Consider the following 21,755-nt stretch of genomic DNA (forward strand, 5'->3'; position numbering starts at 1 on the left):
CGGCAAAGACTCAGGAGGCTTGTGCTTGGCACAGAGGAGGTGGGCTGAGAGCAACGGGTGGGAGGGGGCCAGGGATGGTTCACAGCCCACAGACCCAGGAAGGCCCCCAACGCCAAGAACGGCCTGGGTGCCCATGCCAAGAGGTGGTGAAACCCTGAGGTCAAGCCCCACAGTGGGCGGGAGTAGGGACAAGGCTGTCTGGGGACCCATGGAAGGCAGGGGTGGGACAAGAGTGGAGGAAGGGCAGGGACTGGCCCGTGAAGGACGGGGAGGGGAGAGATTGTGGTGCTGAGCACGTGTAGACCAGAGAGTGTGTGTGACCAGGGCTGACCATGGCGGGGACGAGGGGGGCTGTACTTGGAGTGAGGCCACAGGGGAGAGATCCCACTGGGTGTGGCCGAATACCAGACCCCCCCATGGTCTTGCTCATGAGAGGGGACACTGAGGGTGTCCCTCCTCCTGTGCGATTTCGACTGTGGAAGCATCTGGGCCATGTGTCCCCATGATCAGATCTGCTAAGCCACTCTCTGCGCTGAGTGAGTGTGCGTGTGTGTGCGGACTGCAGACAACCCCACCCCCAGGCAGCTGTGGGGGCAGCTGAGTCTCTCTCCAACGCTTTGGGGGGATGGGCCAGCGCCCCACGGTTGGGATGTTGGAACTGAGCAGAAGACAAGGAGGTCCCAGAGACCACGAGAGGGTGCACACACACATGACCCCAACACAGACACACACACACACACACACACACACACACAGGCAGACAGGCTTCAGGGGCCACAGACCTGGGCTCCAAGGTCAATTTTCTCACTGTGTGCACTGGGCTGAGGAACTTCCGCCGCTGTGGCTCAGGGCCATCTGGGATGGGGAAACTGAGGCTTGGCTTCTGACCCAAGCAGTGGACCCCAGCCTCTCTGCGACAGCTGGGCAAAGTCAGCCCAAACAGAGGAGGGGTCCACCACCCCAAACCTCAGACGACGGGCGACGGAGGTGAAGGGAGGGTGGGGGTATTCGGGGGGGGCGTGTGGAGACCCCAGACAGTCTCAGCCCTGAAACTTCCTACTAAGCAGACCACCTCTCGGCCAAGCCCTGCTCTCAGGACTGCGTGGAAGTCCTGCATGGTAGCTGCCTCTAGTGTCTCCAGCTGCAGCCAGGGACTGAGTAGCAGGGAACAGGGGATATTCCCATTCGGCTGGGTGATCCTTCCCGAGACAGCTTCCGATGGGGCCCTCCAGCTTCAGGAGGGGCCCTGGGCTGGGTCATGGTGTTTAGATGGCGGCCCTAATATCAGATGTGTGGGAAAGAGGGGAGAGGGCAATGAAGGAGAACAGTGGAGGGAAAGGGCTCTTTTCCTGGGAGCCTCCCTGGAGTTGGGGTGAGGCAAGAAGAGAGGGGACCATGTGCTCAGGAAGCTGTCTGGGGTGGGAGGGGCTTGTGCCCTCCAGAACCCCACTCCAGGTGCAGGACAGGAGGGTCCATACCCACTGGAGTCCAGGGTGTGGGGTTCCCCAGAGGGCCCTACCTCCAACCCTGGGATGTGCAGACTCCTCCCCAAAGTCTGGGAACCCAGTCCTCCACGTTGTCCCGGGCCTGCCAATCACCAAGGTGACACCGCTTTTTCTGTCCTCTCCGAGGACACATCGTAAATACCCTCAGGAGCTCGGGCCAGGGCTTTAATAGGCCCAGGACCTAGGTCCTTGGGGACGGGGCTCTGCCCTAGCAGGCGCCGCTTTTGGGCTGGACGGGGCTGGCGCCCGCCCCAGACCTATCCCCACAGGGAGATGGGCAGCGCACATATATTTTTAGCTGGTGAAAGGAGATAGTGGCTCCGTGCGGGTACACGGGGCCTGAGGCGGCCCTTGGGGGGAGGGAGGCCGGGGTCCACCTAGACCTCAGGCTCCTCATCTGCCATTTGGCTCCCTCCTCCCATTCAGAAGCCCACCTTTGGGGGCGGTAGAAGCGGGACACGTCAGAAGGGACACACGGACCTAAAGGCAAGTGGGATGGACGGCTCCCGTCGACGTTGTTCCCACTCACACCCCTTTCCTTGGTGTCACCGCAGGGAAAGAACCCTCTGTAGGCCAAGCGGGTGGTTCCCGGCCCGTCCCCCTTTGCCCAGTGGAGCTGGCGCCGCGCCCCACCCCACGCAGGCTCGTGTCCCTCCGACAGGTGGGCTCCCCCGGAACGCGGAATCACACCCAAGCTCCATTTTCCACACTTTATCTCGGTGCAGTAACTGGACAGTCCCGACGCCTGGAAGGCACCTGCTGCGCACGCGCAGTCCGTCGCCGCGGGCCTGGCCAGGCCGGGCGGGTGGGGGCGCCGCCGCGCGGGCGTAGAGGGGGAGGCCGCCGTCCCGCCGGCCCGGTGAGGTAGGCTCAGACGCAGGCACACTCGCGCGCCGACAGCTCGTGGACCGTGTGGTAGCGGCTGTGCGCGTCCAGGAAGGACACCTCGTCCTCGTAGGCCGTCGGGCGACAGCAGGGCTGCGCGCGCACCCGCTCCCGCCGGACGCGCCTCCGCTGGCGGAGCCGCCGCAGCCCCAGGTCGTACACGCGCGCGGCCGCCTCGCAGGCGCCTGCGCAGTAGCGGAACAGCACCGTCTCGTCCGACGCGTAGCCCAAGCCCAGCTCGCTCACGCGCACTTCGAGCTCGCGCAGCCCGCACGGCCGCGCCCCCGATCGCGCGCGCGCGCGTCTGGGCCGGGCCCCCGCCCGACGGTGCGGACGCGGGGATCTGCCGGCCCAGGGCGTCAGCTGGCGCAGCTCCACCGCGTCCGGGGCGCCCTGCAGCAGTGCACGATCTGCGGGGAGAGACACAGAGCGGGGTGGGTCGGTGGGTAGCTGGGGGAGAGCTCCGACCGTCGCCCTGCCCCTCGGAAAACAGCCCCTTTCTGGGCCCCGGGGGCCTTCGCGCACCCTGCCAAGGCCAAGTCTCAGCTCACGGCCACTTCCCAGCAGGGCACCTAAAGGGTCCCTGTCTGGGGGCCCTGCGGGATGCCTGAGCAGAAGCCCAGGCAGGGCCCCATGGCTCCCAACGGCCTTCTCTGGACCCAGCCCCTGTGTTGGGCACCGGCCCTTCCACTGGGCTGTTAATGTGTCCCTAGCTCACTCTGTGGGGGCCCCACCCAACACCCGCACCCACCCCCCCTCCGCTCCATCGCGTGCTGGCACTCAGTTTCTCCGTGAACAGCACCACATCGGGCTGGGTGGGCTGTTCAGAACGTGCAGACAACAGCAGCAGACACCGAGGCCTGCGTGTGGGGACCGCGTGGGGAGGCAGCAAGGGGATATCCCGGCCTCCCCCGTGTTACAGGTGAGACAACTGGCCTCCAATAGGGCAGAGCCTGGCCCAAGGCCACAGCACTAGCAGGTGACAGAGAGAGACACACACACACGAGCCCGGGCTTTTTCCGGCCTCCCTCGTGTGGCCAAGTTTGGCCCAGATCCAATTCTCTGCGCTCCCACGGTGCCGGGAGGTGCCCGGAGTCACAGATTCCCAGGGCCCCGGAGCCTAAATTTATTTCCCAGGCGGCTGGGCTGCCCCAATCCTCTGGAGAGCCTCGCAGGCATGCCAATGGCAGGTGGCACTGATAGTGGAAAGGCAGGCGGCGGCTCCCAGCCTCTGAGCAGGTGGCAGGCATGCTTGTGGTTGGGAGAGGAGACCCCAAGTTTATCCCCTGCCTGCCCCACCCTGGCTCTCCTAGGAAATGGCTCAGGGAGACCCTAGGGAGAGGGTGTGTCTGTTTCCGCAGGGCATCTCAGGAAGCAGACAGACCCTAATTGTGAGTCTTGGTCTGCCAGTTCCAGCCCTATAAAACTTCAGGCAGGTGATGGCCCTACTCTGTGCCTCACTTTCCCTGTCTGCTCAAGGAGCTTGGAGAGTTCGGATCGGCTGAGGCTGGGGCACTGGAAAGTGGGGATCAACTGAGCATGTTTCCAGTTCTTGAAGCCCTGGGGGAGGACTGGGGAGGCCGGCGGCGTCTGCTCTGGGGTTAGGTTGGAGCCTACCTAACTAAGGGTGCCTAAATTTCTACCCTGTAGTGTGCCCGCCCTTCAGGTATACATCCACACAGTTATTGTGGGCACGGTGGGGGCAGGGCAGAGGAGGTTGCCAGATAAAGTACAGATGCCCGGTTAAATTTGCATTTCAGATAAACAGAACTCCCTTAGCCTATGTGTCCCTGCCTCCCTCCACGGGTCTGGCCACCTGCACAGGGTCCTAACACACAGACATGAGACAAGCAATAGCTCCCCCCGACCCGAGCCCCACCCCGCGTTCCCACCGCCCCAAGCCTGCAATTCCACCACCCGCGCATTGGGCTCAGAGGGGCTCTGGGGGGGGGGGTCAGCGGCAACTCTCTTCCCTTAGTAGGACTGCGCCCAGGAACAGGCTGCCGGGTGGGCAACCCCCGCCCAGGGACCGAGAGCCTTCCCAGTGGGTGCCCGAGATCCCACCGTCGGTGTCGCAGCCTCAGGCTCTAAGCGCTAGGTTTTGGGGGCCCCACCCGCGTCTCTGGAACTCAGGGTCTTGGGAAGGACTTTGCTGCCCGCGGGAATAAGCGGACGGCGGAAGTGGAGCCCGTGCCGCAGGCCGCCCTTGTCCATTGTAAGGACAAGAAAGGAGGATTATGTGGGCCGAAGGGCGGGCGCGGACTTGCCCACGAACCGCACGCGGTGCAACCCCGCGGGCGCCATGCACGCGCCGCGACCGCGCCCACACCTCGGCCGCCCGCGTGGCGCCCGCTTGGACACGCGCGCACTCACAGGAGGTCGGGACCCAGGCCCTACCACCCCCCACTCCGTCCGGTGGGCGGGGCAGTGGGCGGGCCCCAGGGAGGAGCGGGGATCAGGGGCGCGATGGCCACGCCCCTCGAAGGGGGCGGTTCTATATCGCCACCCCAAGGCATTTTCCCCTGCCCATCTCTCCCAACCTGTGTCTCTCTGTCTCTGAGCATCTCTGTTCTGTTTCTCCCCCCCCCCCCATTTCTATGTCTCTCGGGGTTTCCCCCTCCCCTTGGTCCTTGTCCACTGGGCAGGCCCTTGGGGTCTCGGGTCCGGCCTTCCGGTACCTGCATCCCGTGCAGCACATGGGAGCTCCCCCACCGCAGAGGTTGGATGTCCCGGTCTAATCTCCATCCGGACCCCTGGCCCCTCAAGACCAGAACCTAATTCCTTGTGACAGCTGAGCCCAGAGACCCCCAGCTCCCAGCAACCCCTCCACCGCCACCCCTGCCAGGACCTTGGGGGAATTTGCACCCTCTCCACCCCATCTAAATTAAGCCTCTTTGGCCCCTAAATAGAGTTCCACCACTATGGTCGCCTCCCTATCAGGGCAGCTGACCTAAGTCGGGGACCCCCTTACACTGGGCCAGGCGGGCGATCCGGGCGTCCAGGGTGCGAGGTGGCCGGCGTAGTGGCGTCAGCGCGGGTCCCAGGCGGTGGCTGAGGAGCAGGCCGTCCCGACACATCCAGATGGAGAGCACCGAACTGCAGAGCACCGAGGCCAAGGCTGCCGCCTTCCAGCGCTGCATCCTCGGCCTGCGGGCACGTGATGGTCAGCCCCACGGCCTCCGTCTGTCTGTCTGTCAGTCAGGCAACAAACGGGAACAGAGAGCTGGGCCAGGCGCCGGGGACACGGTGGGGCCCCTGATTTCCAGCCACTTCTGCTTAATGATCAGTAATAACATAGACACGACTCATCAAGGAACCCCTGAACCAGCCTGTGAAAAATGCTGCCCAGGAAAGCGGTGGGCACTGTGCCAGGAGTAGCAGGGCAACCGCCCCCATCTGGGGCTGCCACAGTGCTTTCCTGAGCATTGACGAAAGCTGAGGCTTGAGCAACAAAGGCAGGAGTCCGCCAGGCACAAGAGAATGGCATCTCGCGCAGGCGGGAAGAGCCAGTGCAAAGGTCCTGAGGCTGAACCAAAGTTGGCCATGGAGCCAGGAGGCTGGAATGGCTGGAGCCCAGGGAGCCTGGAGGGGAGCCTGGAAGGAGGTGAGGGTGCTCCCAGCAGGGGGCACTGTGGGACTGGGGGGCGTGGAGAAGAGAATGTGCTCTCATGTGTTCCTGACATTGGGGTCCTCCGGAGTACCTCCCTCCCCTCTCCGAGCCTGAGTTTCCCCTCCAGACAGATGAAACTACTGCCCAGGAGCAGGTGTCCATGGACCTAAGCTGCACTCGACCCACCCACCCGCAGGCCTTTGCACAAGCCCCTCCTCCCACCCAGCACAGTCTCTTCTCCTCCTCCCCACTCCCAACCCCCTGTGAGTCTCAGCTTGGACAGCGACTCCCCCAGGAAGCCCTCTCTGGCTGCTCTCACCCGCGCCCTTCCCCCCACCCCAGCCCCGGGTCGGAGCAGGTGTGCACCCCCAGTGGCCCCAGCCTTCCCGCCGTTTCACGGATGACTCAGTGCTGGGCCCGCTCAGCACACAGTAGGTGTTTCCTGAGGCCTGCGCATTCCCGCCCACCCGGGCCAGAGCTTCTCCCCGCCGCTGGGCGGCCCCCAACCCGGGTTTACATTCCCAGGCCTGGCAGCCTGGTGGCGGCCCGAGCGGGGCCTGGCGGCCCGCCCGGTGTAAACATTTACACGGAGCGCTGAAAGCCGCGCTGGAGGCCGGTCAGCGCCTGGGCTGGGCTGTGGGGTGCCGGGAGCCCCCACGCGCGCACCTCGGGCGGCTCAGGCTGCTGGCCCCTGCGGGGAGCCGACATTTGCGTGCGATTTGCATTTCAGTCTGGCCTGGACCCGGCAAGGGCAGGCTGGGCTCAGTGGGTCTGGAACCGCCTCTCCCCGCTCCCTCCCAACCCGGCACCTCCGCCCCACGGAATCGCTGGCTTGGGATCTACAGCCGCTACACGGTAGCAGGGCACACGTATTAAGCGCCTGCTGTGTACCCAACCTGGTGCTGAGCCCACCCAGGAGGCATGGTGAGCTCCACTTACAGCTGGGGAAAGGCGGCACACAGCGGCACACAGCAGGTAGGGGCTTAGGCAAGGGCACAGCTAGAAAAGCATCTGGGATTGGAATCTGCCTTCTTGGGTGGGACACACACGCGGGGGCTTTGCGGGGCTGGGCTGGGGCGCCGATGCCCGATGCCTACGGAGTCCCCCTGAGGACCCGGCTGCCCTGCTCGGTGGTGTGTGGATCTGGCGTGCGGGAGGAATGCTGGTGGCCCCTGTGGCTGGAACAGAGTGAGGGAGTGGGGTGGGGTAAGGGGGGGAGGAGGGGAGCCCGGGGAGGGGACCGGGGCGGGTCTCGCAGGGCTTTGGTGGCCATGGGGAGCACATCTCATTGTCACGCTGGTGCAGCAAGCACAGGGCGGCCTGGAAGTTGTCAGGTGCCCCAACCCGCCCCCTGGCCTGAAGGAGCATCTGCTTTATGCTTTGGGGCCATAAAGCCCTCTCTGCACGCCCAGCACCCTGCCTGCTCATCCTGCCGTGGTCTGCCTCCGTTTCCCTGTTAGGCTGGAACGAGAGCCCCGCCCGGTGCCAGGCTCTGGTCCTGTGTTTCTGCGGAGGCCTTCCCGGGGGGTGTCGAGGGCCAGAGAGGCTGGATGGGCCTGGAGACAGCCTGATCCCCAGAACCCCCAGTGTCCTTGGAGCCGCGGACCCCCCGGAGCTCTGCTGGGGGGCAGGAAAGCAGAGGGCCAAGGGTGGAGGGGGCCGGTGGGTGCGGCTGATAAGCGTCTGTTAACAATGGGCCTTTCAGGAAGGGGGTCACCCAACTGGTTTGTGTCTGGCGCAGCCCTGACACCCGGAGGTGCTGTGCGTGCGGCCGAGGGCTCGGGGAGGGGGCCCGCTGTGCACCATCCGTGTGTCCGGGTCCCTGAGGCTCCTGGTCCCGGGTAGGTGGGCTCACAGCACACGTGGGGGCTCACAATCACTCACACTCGGCCTTCTTGTCCTCGGTCACGCACCTGGGTGCTCCCACTCCCGTGCACTCCCAGACGCTCCTGCGCGCAGACCCTGGGACACGCTGTCGCTTGCACACTCCGACCCCGGCCCACTTACACTCCCTCCGTTCGTGCTCACCAACTCCTTCCGGCAGGGTGGGCTCACGCACGCAGGTGTTTTCACGCGCACACGGGCATTTTCTCTCATGTCGGAAACACTTGGCCGTGCCCTCACACTCACACGGGCCGGTGTCTCACACGTCCATCCGAACGGGAGCACACTCACGCCCGAGGGCATTGTCACACACACTCCCGACGTTATTACACTCCCGGAAGTTTTCACAACTCCCCCCCTCAAGGAAGATGACACTGACAGACACAGACACAGTCACTAACGAGTGCGTGCACACTCATATCTTCCAACACGATCACACTCACTTATTGGAACACAATCGCGCATTCAACCATTCTCACACGCCCTATCACTACCTCACCTACATCCTAGTGTCCTGCACTCGGAAGCTTGGGCGTTCACACTGAGGCATGTTCACGCTCACACTCCCGTGTTACGGCAGCCTTGTTTACTTGCTAGTGTAATTCACGCTCTCACAGGGTCCCACTTGGGCAGTTTCCACCACACTCGTAGGTTACCGTGTCTGAACACAGCCCTGCTCACACACTAGCACGTGTGCACACTTGGGCACTCACACAGCACAGACCGGCTGCCCTTGTCCTTCGGAGCGCTCACCCTCCCGGCCCCTCGGGTGTTCTTAGCCTCTTGCACACCTGGGAGCCCCTACACAAGCGTTTTCACACTCTCAAGAACAACACACATGGTCTCTGGCACACTGGCCCAGAGAACAGCAGGTCTGGCCATGCAGGCTTGTCGCCCCCCGAGCCCTCCCCTGAGCACTCGACCTGTGCACACTCAGGGACACACACCTACAGGCGTGGAATGTCCCACATTGTTTGCACGCTTGGCCTAGGACCGAACTGGGCCCGCCACCTGCTTGCCTCTGCCATTCTCACTTCGTGTCCACAAGCTCACTCTCATGGGGACACACTGGTCCAGGGCCTCCCTCACTGCTCAGACAGGGCCTGGCCGTGGTGTCCTCTCAACTCTCAGAAAATGTCCAGACCCTGGAGAATCCTCACTGCCCAGGGAAGGGAGCCCACCCATTTCTTGGGGTCCCTGACAGTCTGAACTCCAGAAAGTCGGATCGAGGATGACCTTACTTCCAGCTGCAGGCCACAGAATGCCCAGGGCTGGGACGAGGCCCAGAGAGGGGTGATGAGTAACCCAGAGTCCGACAGCCAGGTGAGCCCTTCCTATCTTCCAAGGAACAGACAGTCAGGGTGAGGGTGTGTGTATGTGGGTGTTTCTGGAACCTTTCCTTGGTAGTGCCAAGAAACTCTGCTCATTATCCTGGTGCCCAGGCAACGCCCTAAGGCTCCACCTTTCCACGGAGCCTCCCAGGAGACACAGGCCAGGCATTCCTGTTCTCGAGGTCAACAGCCTCCTTCTTGCAGAGCTCCTGGCCTCAGGGAGGCTCTGGTTTCTTGCTCATTCCCAGGGAGAAGAAGGGTGGGACAAGGCACTTCTTTCCATCCACTCGTCTCTCTAGTGTGAGGGAGGTCTTGAATCCGGGCCTCCCCCCATCTGGTAAACTCCTACTCATCCTTCAGAGCCCTAGCTCCTATGGGACCTCCTCCAGGAAGCCTTCCTGGCTTCCCATCTTGGATCCCCAGCTGTGGGTCCCTCCCTCTTAACCAGCCCCACTGGCATAGTGTTTGGACCCACATCTGTCTTTTGTGGACTGGGGATTTTTGAGGGCTAGCCCGGCCTGGGTCCTTTTAAGGCACGGGCAGGCGTCAAGAATTCTGTTCACAAAGGTATGAGCTTGAGCGCCTGGGTGGCTCAGTCAGTCAGGCGTCTGCCTTCAGCTCAGGGCATGATCTCAGGGTCCACGGATTGAGCCCACATCGGGCTCCGTGCTCAGCAGGAAGCCTGCTTCTCTCTCTGCCTATGCCTGCCTCTCCCCCCGCTTCTGCGCTCGCTCTCTCTTTCTCTCTGTGTCAAATAAATAAATAAAATCTTCAAAAAAAAAAAAAAAAGGTATGCTGCGGCTCCTTGGTCTCCGTACTTGAGCCCATGTGGGGTCTCCTTCCACATACATCCTTCTCCTTCGCCACCGCACTCCTGGACACCTCCTGGGCCTTCCCAGAGGGGATCTCCCTGAAGGGTGCTGCCCAGCCCCGTGGGAACTCGAGGGAGGACACGGAGGAGCTGGACCGGCGGCTGGTGGGGCCGCCGTCACTGCCCGCGGGCAGAGTGAGCCAGGCCCCGAAGCGCTGCAGGGACGGCCGCGTGTGCCCACGCGGGTGAGCGGGTGTGCACGGGAGGAAGGGCTTGTGTCTGAGCCCCCACGGCACCCGGGTCTAGATGGCTGCCTTAGGATCCCTGCTCTGCCTCTTCCTTGCTGGATGACTCAGGGCAAGCCCCTCCCCCTCCCTGAGCCTCGGTTTCCCCCTCTGCACAGGAGCTGCCTGGGACACCTCTGGTCTCATCGGGGAGGGCCAGCTCCTGCATTCAGGGCAGACCTGCGGGCCTGGCCGGTGGCAGCAGCGGGCCGGGCCTCGGCCCCCGGGGCTGACAGCAAGGGGGCTCCCTGCTCCTCTCCTTCCCCCTAGAAGACCCCTGCAAGTTCCGGTGGTGGGGAAACTGAGGTCGCAGGAGGGGCAGGACTTGGCCTCCGTCGAGGCAAGACTCAATGGTCCCTGCAAAAGAAGAACCAAATTCCAGAGCCCGCAAAAATGTGCCCCCTCCCTGGGAGGCCCCAGGGCCCAGCCCCGCCCCATGGTGGAGATGGGGAGGCCAGGGCAGCCTCGAGCCGGCGACACACATCTGGGGGTAAACCAGGAACATCTGGCTAGCGCAGCTGGTTCCGATGCCGCGTCTGCAGGGGCCTCATGGGGGTGGGGGGAAGCAGTTACAAACACCCCAGCCAACCTTCCATGCCTAGCTGGAGGTGGGGGCCCAGCCTCTCGTCTTTTCCCCACCCAGAAGCTCTCTGTTGCCCACTTGCTAGAACCATCACTGGCTCCCTGCCTCTTTTTTTTTTTTTTTTGATTGATTGATTTGAGATTGATTTTTTGATTTGATGGATTTGACAATCAATCTGACCTCCTGAGCTTCCATGAAGGGGCTCCAGGTCTGTCTTCACCAGAGGGAAGCCCAGAGAGGCACAGACAGAATGACATCTGGGGGGGGGGGGGACTGTGCTGATCGCCCTCTGACAATAATAGCAGCAAAAAATAAATAAAACTAAAACTAATAGCTCACACTTGCACCAGCGCACGCCGTACTGGTGCTGTTCTAAGCACTTTACACAGAATAATTCACAGCAAAGTATGGACTATTTTATCTCCATTCTGTGGGTGGGTAAACGGGTCCAAGAAGTGACATTATTTGCTCAAGATCAAACAGAATAGAGTGTAAGTGGCCAAGCTGGGACTGGAACAGATAGTCAGGTGAACTCCTACTCATCCCTCAGAGTCCCAGCCCCAATACCCACTCCACATTCTTAATCATGGTACCGTATGGCCTCTCTAATAGCAACAATAATAACATTAACGCCCCCACCACGCAGGCTATTATGTTTACGTAGTGTCAAGTACTGTGCTAAGTGCTTTCCACAGGTTTAATGGTCCCCACAGTCCCTGGAAAAGATGTCGTTTCCCCCCACACAGCTGGTTGAGCATCTGACTCCTGATTTCGGCTCAGGCTCTGCACTCAGTGGGGACTCTGCTAGAGCCTCCGCCTCTCCTCCTGTCCCTCCTTCCCCACTGGTCCCCAAGAACGCACTCTCTCTCTCTCTAAATATAGACAAATAAAATCTTTAAAAAAAATAAAGAAAAGAAAAGAAAAAAAGTGCCAAACTGAGGTTGAACCTGGGTCTCACTCCAAACGTATCCTCTCAAATGCCTCCCCAGTCCCTGGGTCCTGGTGGCCAGGGCCATGGGGAGGGGGTGGGGAGCAGCGGGAGGGCACCATAGGTCCTGCTATCTGGGAGAAAGGGGGGCTGATATCCATGGAAATAAGAGGTTTTCTCAACGACCCGTAGCAGAGCAGAGCCAGCAAGTAAATAAAGTGTCCACATGGCAGCAAGCCCCGTGTGCCAGGCTGAGTTCTGCCCCCAACACACCAGATCAACACTTACTGAGCGCCTACTGTGTGCTGGGCCAGGCAGGGAACCGAGGCTAACCTGCGCCCCACCCCCTCCAAGCCCCCCCTCATCCAGTCAGGGAGGGGGAGAAGAAAGAAGAAATGAATAAGGTAGTTTAGATGTTGGCAGTAGGGTAACAAAACAGAACACAGGGAAGTCATAGTGACTGGGGGAGATTTGGGGGTGAGCAGCCAGGGGGGCTTCTTAGAGGAGGCCGCCTTGCAGCTGAGACCAAGTGAAGATTTGGAGAGAGTGTTCTAGGTGGAGGGAGTTGCAGGAGCAAATGGATTTTGGGGTCAGTGCGGGGAGATGAGGTAGGGGAGACAGAGGACCATGGGACCTGCATGGTCAGCTCTCCAATCCACCCTCCCCAACCACCACCAGTGCCTGGAATTCTCCTCCTGAACCTGCTGCCACGCGGGGCATGTTCTCAGGGAGACTGGGCTGGGGAGTGTGGGGGGCGGGCAAAGCCGCCAGCTTTTCTGGCCCAGCCCTCATCGGCTGGCCTGTAAAGTTCTCACCTTGACCGTATGTAGCAGGCTGGTCTGCCTAGCCAGGCTGGCCTGGGGCTGGCCTTGCAGGCATCTGGGGCGGGCAGGAGGGGGCTCCCTGGGGGGGTGGATAACAGGATCAGCCTAATTAAGCCTGGCATGGGTGAGCAGCTGGTGTGGGGCCGGCGGGTGGCACAAGAGACTTGGGTCCTCTGGGAGAGCCAGGAGGACACCGCGCAAAGCTGGCCAGCGGACAGAGGGGGAACAGAGGCACAGAACTTGGGCCTGACTCAAACCCTACCATTGGTTTCCTGGGAACCTGGGGACCTGAGTCATCTCTTCTACCTCCCCAAGTGCAAATTCTGCACTTGGTCCTCAACACATTGAGCTTTTTAGGCACGCTCTCTCGGGTGTCGGTCCCCAAAGCTGGGAAGTGAGACTACCTACTGCAAACAGGAGCCCCTTGTCTGATTTCTTCCAGGACCGACCTGAAGCCTGGTTTCACTTGGATTTGAAAAGAAGATCTTTCCTCTCCTGAATACCTTTGCTGAAGTGCCCCATTCTCCCCTCAGGCTTCCTTTGTAGCTGTTACCTCCCCTGAAAGTAACTTCGCCTGAAAATAACTTCCCACAAATATTTGTTGGTCAGGGAACGGTGTGGCCGTTGGGGTCAGGGCTCCTGGGCTTTGTCCTCCAAGGAAGACAGACTTGGACCCAGGGTGGGGCCCCGTGTGGGGAACAAAGTGTCTACATCAGGGTAGTAGGGTCGGAGGAGATTTCCTGGAAAAGGGGATTGAGGATGGGGCCGTGAAGGATGAGTAGGAGTTTCTAAGTAGGAAATGAGAAGTCATTCCAGGTGGCAGGAACTGCACACGCAAAGATCCGGCTGGCTAGCTTGGAAACCTCTCTTCCACTCCCTCACCCACCCCCAGGTGTGTCAGGCACCAGGCCCATCTTATCCTGTGCTTTGTCCTAGCACAGAGCTTGGCACACAATAGCTTGATGCTTAGAAAATATATGGGGCAAGAAGGAAAGATCCCTCCGGCTCACACAGTCTCAGTTTTCTCATCTGCAAACTGGGGAGAACCAGCCTCCTGCCGGGCCTGCCCGATGCTTACTTGGTGCTCACTAAGCAGAGGGAAAACCCCATCTGCCCGTCCTCTATCTCCCCATGTGGGCCTCGCCCCAGAGGCCCAGACTCCTCTGTCCTACCTTGGGGACCAGGAAAGATGTAGCTGCATTGGAATTTAAAGTCTCAGCAAAGAACTCTGGGCCCAGTGGTGCCAGATGCATTAAAGACCCATTCCTCTCTGCTCTGTGTTTCCAGCCCTAACTTCTAGGAATCTGGCCCTGAATGCCCCAGGCCGGTTTTTCCTGGGCCAACCTCTTGGAATGGTCTCTCCCTCCCATACTCATCCAGACACTGGATTCTCCAAAACCAGTTGTGTTTTTACCTGCCTCCAGATCTCTGAATGTGCAGTTCCTGCTACCTGGAATGCCCTTTCTTTTCCCACTTAGAAAACTCCTATTCATCCTTCACAGCCCCAGCCCCAATGCCCCTCCTCCAGGAAGTCTCCCTTGATCGTCTTACCCTGAGGTAGACCCTTTGCTCCTCACTCTGGGCTCCACTCTGGGCTCCACCCTGGATCTGTCTTCCCTGAAGGACAAGGCCCATGAGCCTGGATACCAACAGTCAGCCACACCATCATCATCCAGCAAACATTCATGGGAACAATCTCTCGATTGTGTCCGTGTGCCAGGCTGCAAACTCGTTCCTTCTCCTGCCCAGATTCTTGAAAGCTATATCCTCTGCTTCTTTCCCAGAAAACTGAGGTCTGAAATCTGAGGGATAGTCCCGATGGTGGAATTCCAGCCAGGTGCCCTGCCGCTGGGGGGCTGCTGCTCACTTTCCTGCACAGCTAGAACTAGCTCTTTGTAGCTCGCCACTAGGAGTAGTCTACAAGGCCCAGGGGTGGCTTCAGAACCCTGAACTTCAGGAGTCCTTGGATGAAGGGAATGAGGAGGGGTGTCCAAAGGGCCCCAAGGCAAGGGGGCTGGTGGCGGGGGGTAGGGGGGACTGGCAAAGCTAGAAGTCTTCCCTCCACTGACATCCGCCTAGACCAGTCACGCCCCACTGGGGCTTCCTCAGCCTGGGGCACTTGAAGACAGACAAAGAGTGTCATGGAACACACAGAGAAGGATTGAGCAGAGAGAGGGCAGGGCAGGAAGGCAGGAGTGAGGAAAAGTCAGGAGTCTGGCCTCCAGCAAACCCCTCCCTCCCAGGACCATGGCCATGCTCCCCAGATCTGGGTTGGGGTCCCAGACTTGCAGGTAACCACAAGCCCAGAGCCCAGCCAGTGACACCACGATATATACAGTTACTTCTTGGGGGAAGGAGTAGTGGTACCACCCAGTCCTGGGAGTGGCTGTTTCTCTCTCCAATCCCACCCCAAATCTGTCCCCGTCTGTATCCACCGCTGCCTAATGACTCCTAACCCACACGCTGCACCTTCTGCGAGAATTCCGAGACTATCCTGAGCAAGAGATGCCTTTTTTAAAAAGCAGGAGGCACAGCCCCCCCTCCTTCAAATATACTCTTCGCCCTTAAGGGACTACCCTCCCCCCAAAAAGGGTTTCGCGCCCTCTTGTGGCTGAACAGGCGGCTCCCAGAGCCGAGAGAGCCGGGCCCTTACCGGAGGACACCGTGTCCCCGGAGGCGGCGGCGGCTGGAACGCGCCACTGACAGATGTTTACTTCTGCGCGCAGCTGGGCCGCGACGGCAGCTCCCCGGCTGGGGTCTGCGGATCCGAATGTCCCCCACAGCCCCTTGCACACCACAAGGCAGCGCGTGTGTCTGGGTCTCGCCCTCCTGGAGGCTGGGGAGGGGATTCAGGCTGCCCCCGCTTCCACCCTGTTCAGACGCACATTTGGGGGGTCCAAGGAGGCAGAGGCGCGCCCGCCCCGTCGGACAAGGACCCTGGCCAGATCCTGGCTTGGAGAGGCGCCCAGGTTCGCCCTGCCCACCTCTGCCCCCCCTGCCATGCGCGGACCTGTCGCCCCCTAGACCACACCTTCATACACATGCCGGTTCTTGGCTAGAGGAGGGAAGCTACCGGTCTATCCGGAGCCCCTGGTAGCCCCCAGATCCCCGTCCACGGGGCTGGTCCTCCCCCAGCGCCGGTCCCTTACGGGTCCCCAGCCTGCCCTTGCTTACCTGCTCCGGGTGCCCGACTACCCGTCAGTGGTGGCCGCGCCTGCCGCCCGCGCCGGCCCCAGCCCCTGCCCCTGCCGCCGCGACCGCCATCCGGGCCGCCTGGGCCCGCGGCGCTCGGGGGGGCCCGGGCCGGAGGGGGCGGCCGCGGGGGGGACGCGGCGCGGGCCGGCCCATGGCCCCCCCCGGGCTCGATCAGCCGCGGGCTGCGGCCAACCCGGCGGGGCTGGGGCTGGGGCTGGGGGCGCCCTGGACGGCCCGCGGCTCGGAGGGCGCGGAGCGCGGGGGCGCACGGACGGCGCGGGCGGCCTGAGCGCGCGGCGCTGGGCTCCGGGGCTGCTGCGCGAGGGGCCCGGGCTTTCGGAGCGGCTCCACGGCGCGCTCTCCCGCCGCCTCCGCCGCTCCCGCCGCGGACGGCTTGGCCGTCTCCGGGCGGGGGGCGGGGCTGGGGGCGGGGCCAGGGGCGGTGGCTCGGGTTTCCCGGGACGGGAGCCGCCCCCGCCCAAGGCGGGGGCCGGCGGAGCGCAGGTGACTGGGGTGCAGGGGCCACAGAGCCCCCTCTAGAAGGTGATCTCCCCGGGCCCCCGGAGACCACGGCGGCGCCCCTTTAGGAAAGCCACCCCCCCCTGACGCCGCCTCCCCAAGGGCCCTCTTCTGGGATAAGAGGCACAGCGCCCCCGACGCCAGTATCCGCGGCCTTGAGCGCTCCACGCTCTAGTGAGGATCTGATTTTACTGCCAGACTCCTGGGTCCTGCCTGGTCCCCTTTCGGAAAGCAGAGTCCCAAGAAGTACCCTCACCAAGGAAGCCCCTCAAGGGAGCCCCGAGCAGGGCCCCGCTAACTAGCTGTTTCCCACCCGTATTCCAGAGACCCGGACAGCGCATCTTCGAAAAGTCTGGGGCCCCGAGAAGCCCCTCCCCAGATTCTCCTCGGGGGAATGAAGAGCTCCAGCACTACCCCAGACGGCGGTTACAGCGGCTACAGTTTCCTCTTACCCCGCTGAAGATTGTGGGGTCTTCCTAGTCCTGCCCCAGGTCCTCTTTTTAGAAAGTTGAAGAAGCCCCCGGTGACAAAGCCATTCTAGAGAACTGAGACTCTTAAGTTTTTTCCTAAGACCGTAAGTGATACCCTGAGACTGATGATACCCGCTGCCCACAGAGCCCATCACCAAGGGGCAGTTCTCCCCAGTCTGGCCTCAGAGCCCTGCGGGGGATCCCATCCCTGGCTCTCCACCGCGCTCGCAGGGTACCAAGACCCCGCGTTGCCCCTCCCGCCAGCGCGCCCAAACCCACCCGGCCCCCTCCCCGACGGCTCCGCGTTCCTAAAGCGCCCCCTGGCGGCCCCAGCCAACAGCGGGGAGGGTGGAACCGCCGTGGCCCCGCCCCACCGCGGCCTAGTTACCGAAAAACACCCTCCCTACAACCCCGCCCTCGGCCTCCGCGACCGGCTTTTTCCCGCGCGCCGCCTGCGTTCCTGGGGCCCCGTGCTCTGGTTTCTCTCTCCTGCCTCCTGATTTCTTGGGGCCTCCTCGCTCCCGCACAGGCCGCCTGCCTTCCTCTGATCCCAGACGCCCTGGGATTCGTCTGGCTATTAGACCTTCCTAAGACCAGCGTCCCGTCTCCACGCCCTCAACGCGTGTACACACACGCACACGCACACACACACACACACACACACCCAAGGGGCCTGTACAACTTGCACTACAACGCAGTGTAGGCGGTGACAGGAGACACTCAGGCAGTCTCACTTCCTGTACTCAGGCTCATGCGGGTGGGGGGACGTCGGGGTCTGCGCACAGCCCCCAGGAAGGAGTCCGCCAGGACGTGAGCTTGTGGGTAGGGTGGGGGCATAAGGATGAGCGGGTGTCAGAGCTGCCTGGTCCTGGTCCAGGATGGGAAGGACAGGTGTCTGCTCTATGCAGCCTTGGGCCCATCCTTCTTGAATGTGCCTCAGTTTCCCCCTCTGTAAACGGGTATTATGCGTAGATTCTAATAGGGTTGTGGTAGAGATTGAGTAAGTAAATAGGAGTGACCATCCCTGGCTTGTGGTGAGCGAGGCCCATGCCACCAGTGTCTGCCATCGTTGGTGTCACCACATGCTCCCAGTGACTTCCTGGTCGGAAGGGAAGGGTACGGTCCCTGTGGCCTTTCACACACAGATGCCCAAATCTTTGGCCCAGGCAGGCTCCAGCCAGCGCCATCCTTATTCTCACACACACTGGGGCACACGGATGTCCAGCAGCATCCCTAACACACACAGAGTGGTCACAACAACCCATGTCCTTGCCAAGGACAGGCATGGATGCACACACACACACACAGCACATTCACACAGGAGCCCACCGGCCCTCCAAGCAGCCCCTTGGTTGCTCGTGTCTGCTCACGCACACTCGGTGGCTTGCCCTGCACTCCCATGCCGCCAGGTGCCAATTTGCGCCGTTAATACACACGCCGTGCGGCCCGCTCCACACCCACTGCTGGGACACATGGCCACGCGGAGACAGCTCCGGTCCCTGCCGTGTGCACACACACAGCCCCCACGCAAACGTTCCACAGTCACTCGTGGTGCACACGCCCCCAAGGGTGCAGTACACACCCCACAGCCACCCAAGCGCAGGGGCCTCGGAGACACGATCACGCGTGCACACAAGCACGCACACACGTGTGAGGCCAGTCTGTGGGGTACAGCCCTCTGCACACAGGCGGCCCGGCCAGGAGCCCATCCCCATGTACCCAGCCACCATTAAGCTGTCACCAGCCACCCTTGGCCACCTCCCACTCACCCCACACTGCTGGTATCCCCCTCCCCACCGTGGCTGGGGCTGTGGGGGTGGGGGTGTGCAGACACGTGGGGTGCAGGACACACACATGTGCCCACCATGTGGACGCTCGTAAAATGGTTGCCCGGGCAACAACGACTCGACAACCCTCAGGGCTTCCTCTGGGGTGGGGGGGGCACAGGGTGAGGCTGCGGCCAGGCGACACAGCAGGCTGGAGGTGGGACGCCAGCACACACCACCACCCTCTACCGCGGCCAGAGACCCCATCACGCTCAGGCCCCCGGGAACCCTGTTGTGCTCGGGGCCAGCCCCACGTGGTCACAGGAGACACATGTCCATGGCGTCCTGACACCACCACACGTTGCTGCGTCACCTCTGGACGCTGTCACCAACCCACAGACTTTGTCACCCCCTGGACAGGCGGTGACAGACACCCTGTCGCACCGGTTGACTCACACAGCAGCTGGGAACTGGGGCGCACGCAGACACGCCCACCCTCTGGCCCCCGCCCCCCTCAAAGGAGCTGTCTGGGCCCGGCTGTCTGGGAGGCCACGGGGATTCAGGGGCTGGTTCTATTTGCAGGAAACACGGGTATTTACAATGCTTTATTTTTAAACCCTCCTTCTCCCAGACTGTGGCTGCTGTGGGGCGGGGGTGGGTGGAACAGAGCCTTGAGCCTCCCCTGCTTCTAGAGCAGCCTGAGGGTTGTGCGGGGCTGTGTCTCCCCAGCGTGCAAATAGGCACAGAGAAACTGAGGCCCAGTGTGGAGTAGGGGGCATCTGTAGGCCACATGGCCAGTGTGGCCGATTTGAGCCTGCTGGCCCTGGGGTCAAGGCCAAGGTAGGGGTGCGACAGCGCAGGTGCACCCAGAGCCCAGGCCCTGTCACCTGTCAGCCCTCCATGGTGTTTGCCTGGAAATTGGTTCCGCTCCCTCGCTGCCTCCTCAGATGTCCCCCCACTCCCCCGCCAGGTAGCTCCAGGCAACGCCCCCGCCCCTGCAGTACTCTGTGCTCACTTGGCAGCTGTGAAACCTGGGGATCAGAGAGGTCAAGAGGATGGCCTAAGGTCACGGAGTAGGGGAAGAGGCTCAAACCGGGGCTGGATGATTCCAGAACATTCAGCCATGGCCATGGCCCCTCCTTCAGCCCTGACCCCCGAGGCTGGCCCCCCTGCCCTTGCTGCACAGTCACGGCTCCCAAGGGGAGTGCTCTGTTCACTAGTGGAGGCCCAGGCAGAGCTTCTGGGAGGCCAGCGGCCGCTGGCCAAGACATGGACTTGGCCGGTGGAGAAGTTTCCATCTTAGCACCAGGAGCTGGTCCAGGCCCTGCAGGCCCCGGGCTGTACCTCAGGACCCCCAGGAACCAGCACCGCAGCAGGGGAGGTGGCCAGGAGCCCTCTGTGTCTTCTGCCTCTCCTGCACCCGCCCCCAGCATCTCCATATTCAACCTTGCTCCACTCCACAATGAGCCGGTCACGGAGATGGCTGGGCCTCTTGGCTCCTCAGGGAAATTGCTCCCACAGCCGTTCTGTGCCCAGTGCAGACCCTCAGGGACTAGCAGTGTCGTTCTCCTGCGGAGAAGGGAAAGGGCTTGCCAGGGGTCACTGGGACAGCTCAGGAACGCCAACTGCCAGCCAAGAGTCTCCCCTAAAGTGGGCTTCAGTTCTCAATTTAACATCCTGGCCCCAAGCTGGAGGATGCTGAGCAGAGAAAAGCCTCAGCCCCGATGGGACCTCAGCCCAGGTCAGAGAGAGGGCCCCGGGGGGCCAAGAGGAGCTGGTGGCCTCGGCCAGCATAGGGCCCCTGAGGCCTGTGGGCGGCGGGAAGGAGCTGGCCAGTTCCAGGCAAGGGAGGATGGGAAAAGCAGGGCCGGCGGCCGTCCCCATAGGGCCATTTGCAGCCACAGGCCACAGGTCGGGGGGCCCTCTCCCTGGGGGCCCTGGGTCAGCAAGGTGGGAAAGCCATCAGGCCAGCCCAAGGGAGAAAGGGCAGCAAGGCAAGCGGCCGGGTGGGGCCTGGGCGGGTGGGGGGGCGGTGTGGGCACATGTGGAGCAGGGCAGGGGCTCACACAGGCACAGCCAGCCACACCCCCACACACAAAAGCCACAGATGTGTGCACACTGCCACACACACACACACACACACAACACACAGACACACATAAACACGTGCACTCAGAAACACAATTATATTCACAGCCCCCCCCAAATCAGACACACTCCCCAGTCACATAGCACAATAGATGCGTATACACCATCACACGTGCAAAAGCCATAGACACAACACATACACACTCACACACGCAGCAGCCCCAGCTGCCAAGGCTCACTGGTGCCCTGCGGTATGCCCCCCCCACCGCACCCTGGCTCTTACCACCCTCCGCCCAACCCTGCTGTCTCTCGTCCTTGGCCTGGGCTGCCCTAATCCCTGTCTCGTGTCCTGAAGCCAGGAGATAAGGGGCAGCTGCAGCCCCAGATAAAGGAGGCGCAGCCACAAATCCGGGGTGGCCCCGGCAGAAACAGGCACTGAGCCCGGGCCGCACCTGTCCTGCTGCTGCCTCCCCATCCGGCCTGGCTGCCTGGCTGAGAGGGCCAGTGAGGGCAGGGGAGACAGAGACACAGGGAGGGAGCCGGGGACAGAGAAGAGAGACTCAGAGGGAGAGAGGAAGGCAGAGACCAAAAGAAGCAGAGGCGGGGGTGGGGTGGGGGTGGGAAGGGGGGGGAGTACAGGCAGCGCCTTCCCCAGGCCCTGCCTCCCCCCATCTGAGTGCCTCAGTGTCCCCACTGGCACTGGCACCCCTGGGCCACCTGCCTCCTTTCTGTTCTCCGAATCAGTCAAGATAGGGCATTCAGAGGACGACTCAGGCCTGAGTCGTCCCCACGTTCTCCAGGGTGACACCTGGGACGTTCTCATCCCCCTGCCACAGCCTCAGTGAAGGCAGGGCCCCCTAAAGCAGGTCCTGGCCCCTCTGGGCCTCGGTCTCCCAGCCGTGGTAAGACGCACTCAGCATTCCTTGGGCACCTCCTGTGGGCTGGGCCTGGTCCTGGGTGCTGGGGACACAGAGTGACTGAGGTGGGCCAATTCCCACCCTCTCTGAACTCAGTACAGTGGGGAAGATGGCATGTGGCCAGGTAGCACCAGGATGGTGAGGGCCAGGATTCC

The 21,755-nt window shown here is 62.2% G+C and overlaps 1 protein-coding gene across 1 annotated transcript; it reads right to left on the reverse strand.

The window, feature by feature from the left end:
• Positions 1-2,201: 2,201 nt before the first annotated feature.
• On the reverse strand, positions 2,202-15,906 carry LOC122910812 (neurturin). Its single transcript, XM_044255445.1, has 3 exons — positions 15,820-15,906; positions 5,362-5,581; positions 2,202-2,800 (listed from the first exon to the last, which is right to left on the reverse strand). Exons 2-3 carry the CDS (start codon positions 5,528-5,530, stop codon positions 2,376-2,378), a joined length of 594 nt encoding a protein of 197 aa, XP_044111380.1. The 5' UTR covers positions 5,531-5,581; positions 15,820-15,906; the 3' UTR covers positions 2,202-2,375.
• Positions 15,907-21,755: the final 5,849 nt, after the last annotated feature.

The sequence above is a fragment of the Neovison vison genome, chromosome 6 (assembly GCF_020171115.1).
Source record: "Neovison vison isolate M4711 chromosome 6, ASM_NN_V1, whole genome shotgun sequence".
NCBI classification, from domain to species: domain Eukaryota; kingdom Metazoa; phylum Chordata; class Mammalia; order Carnivora; family Mustelidae; genus Neogale; species Neogale vison.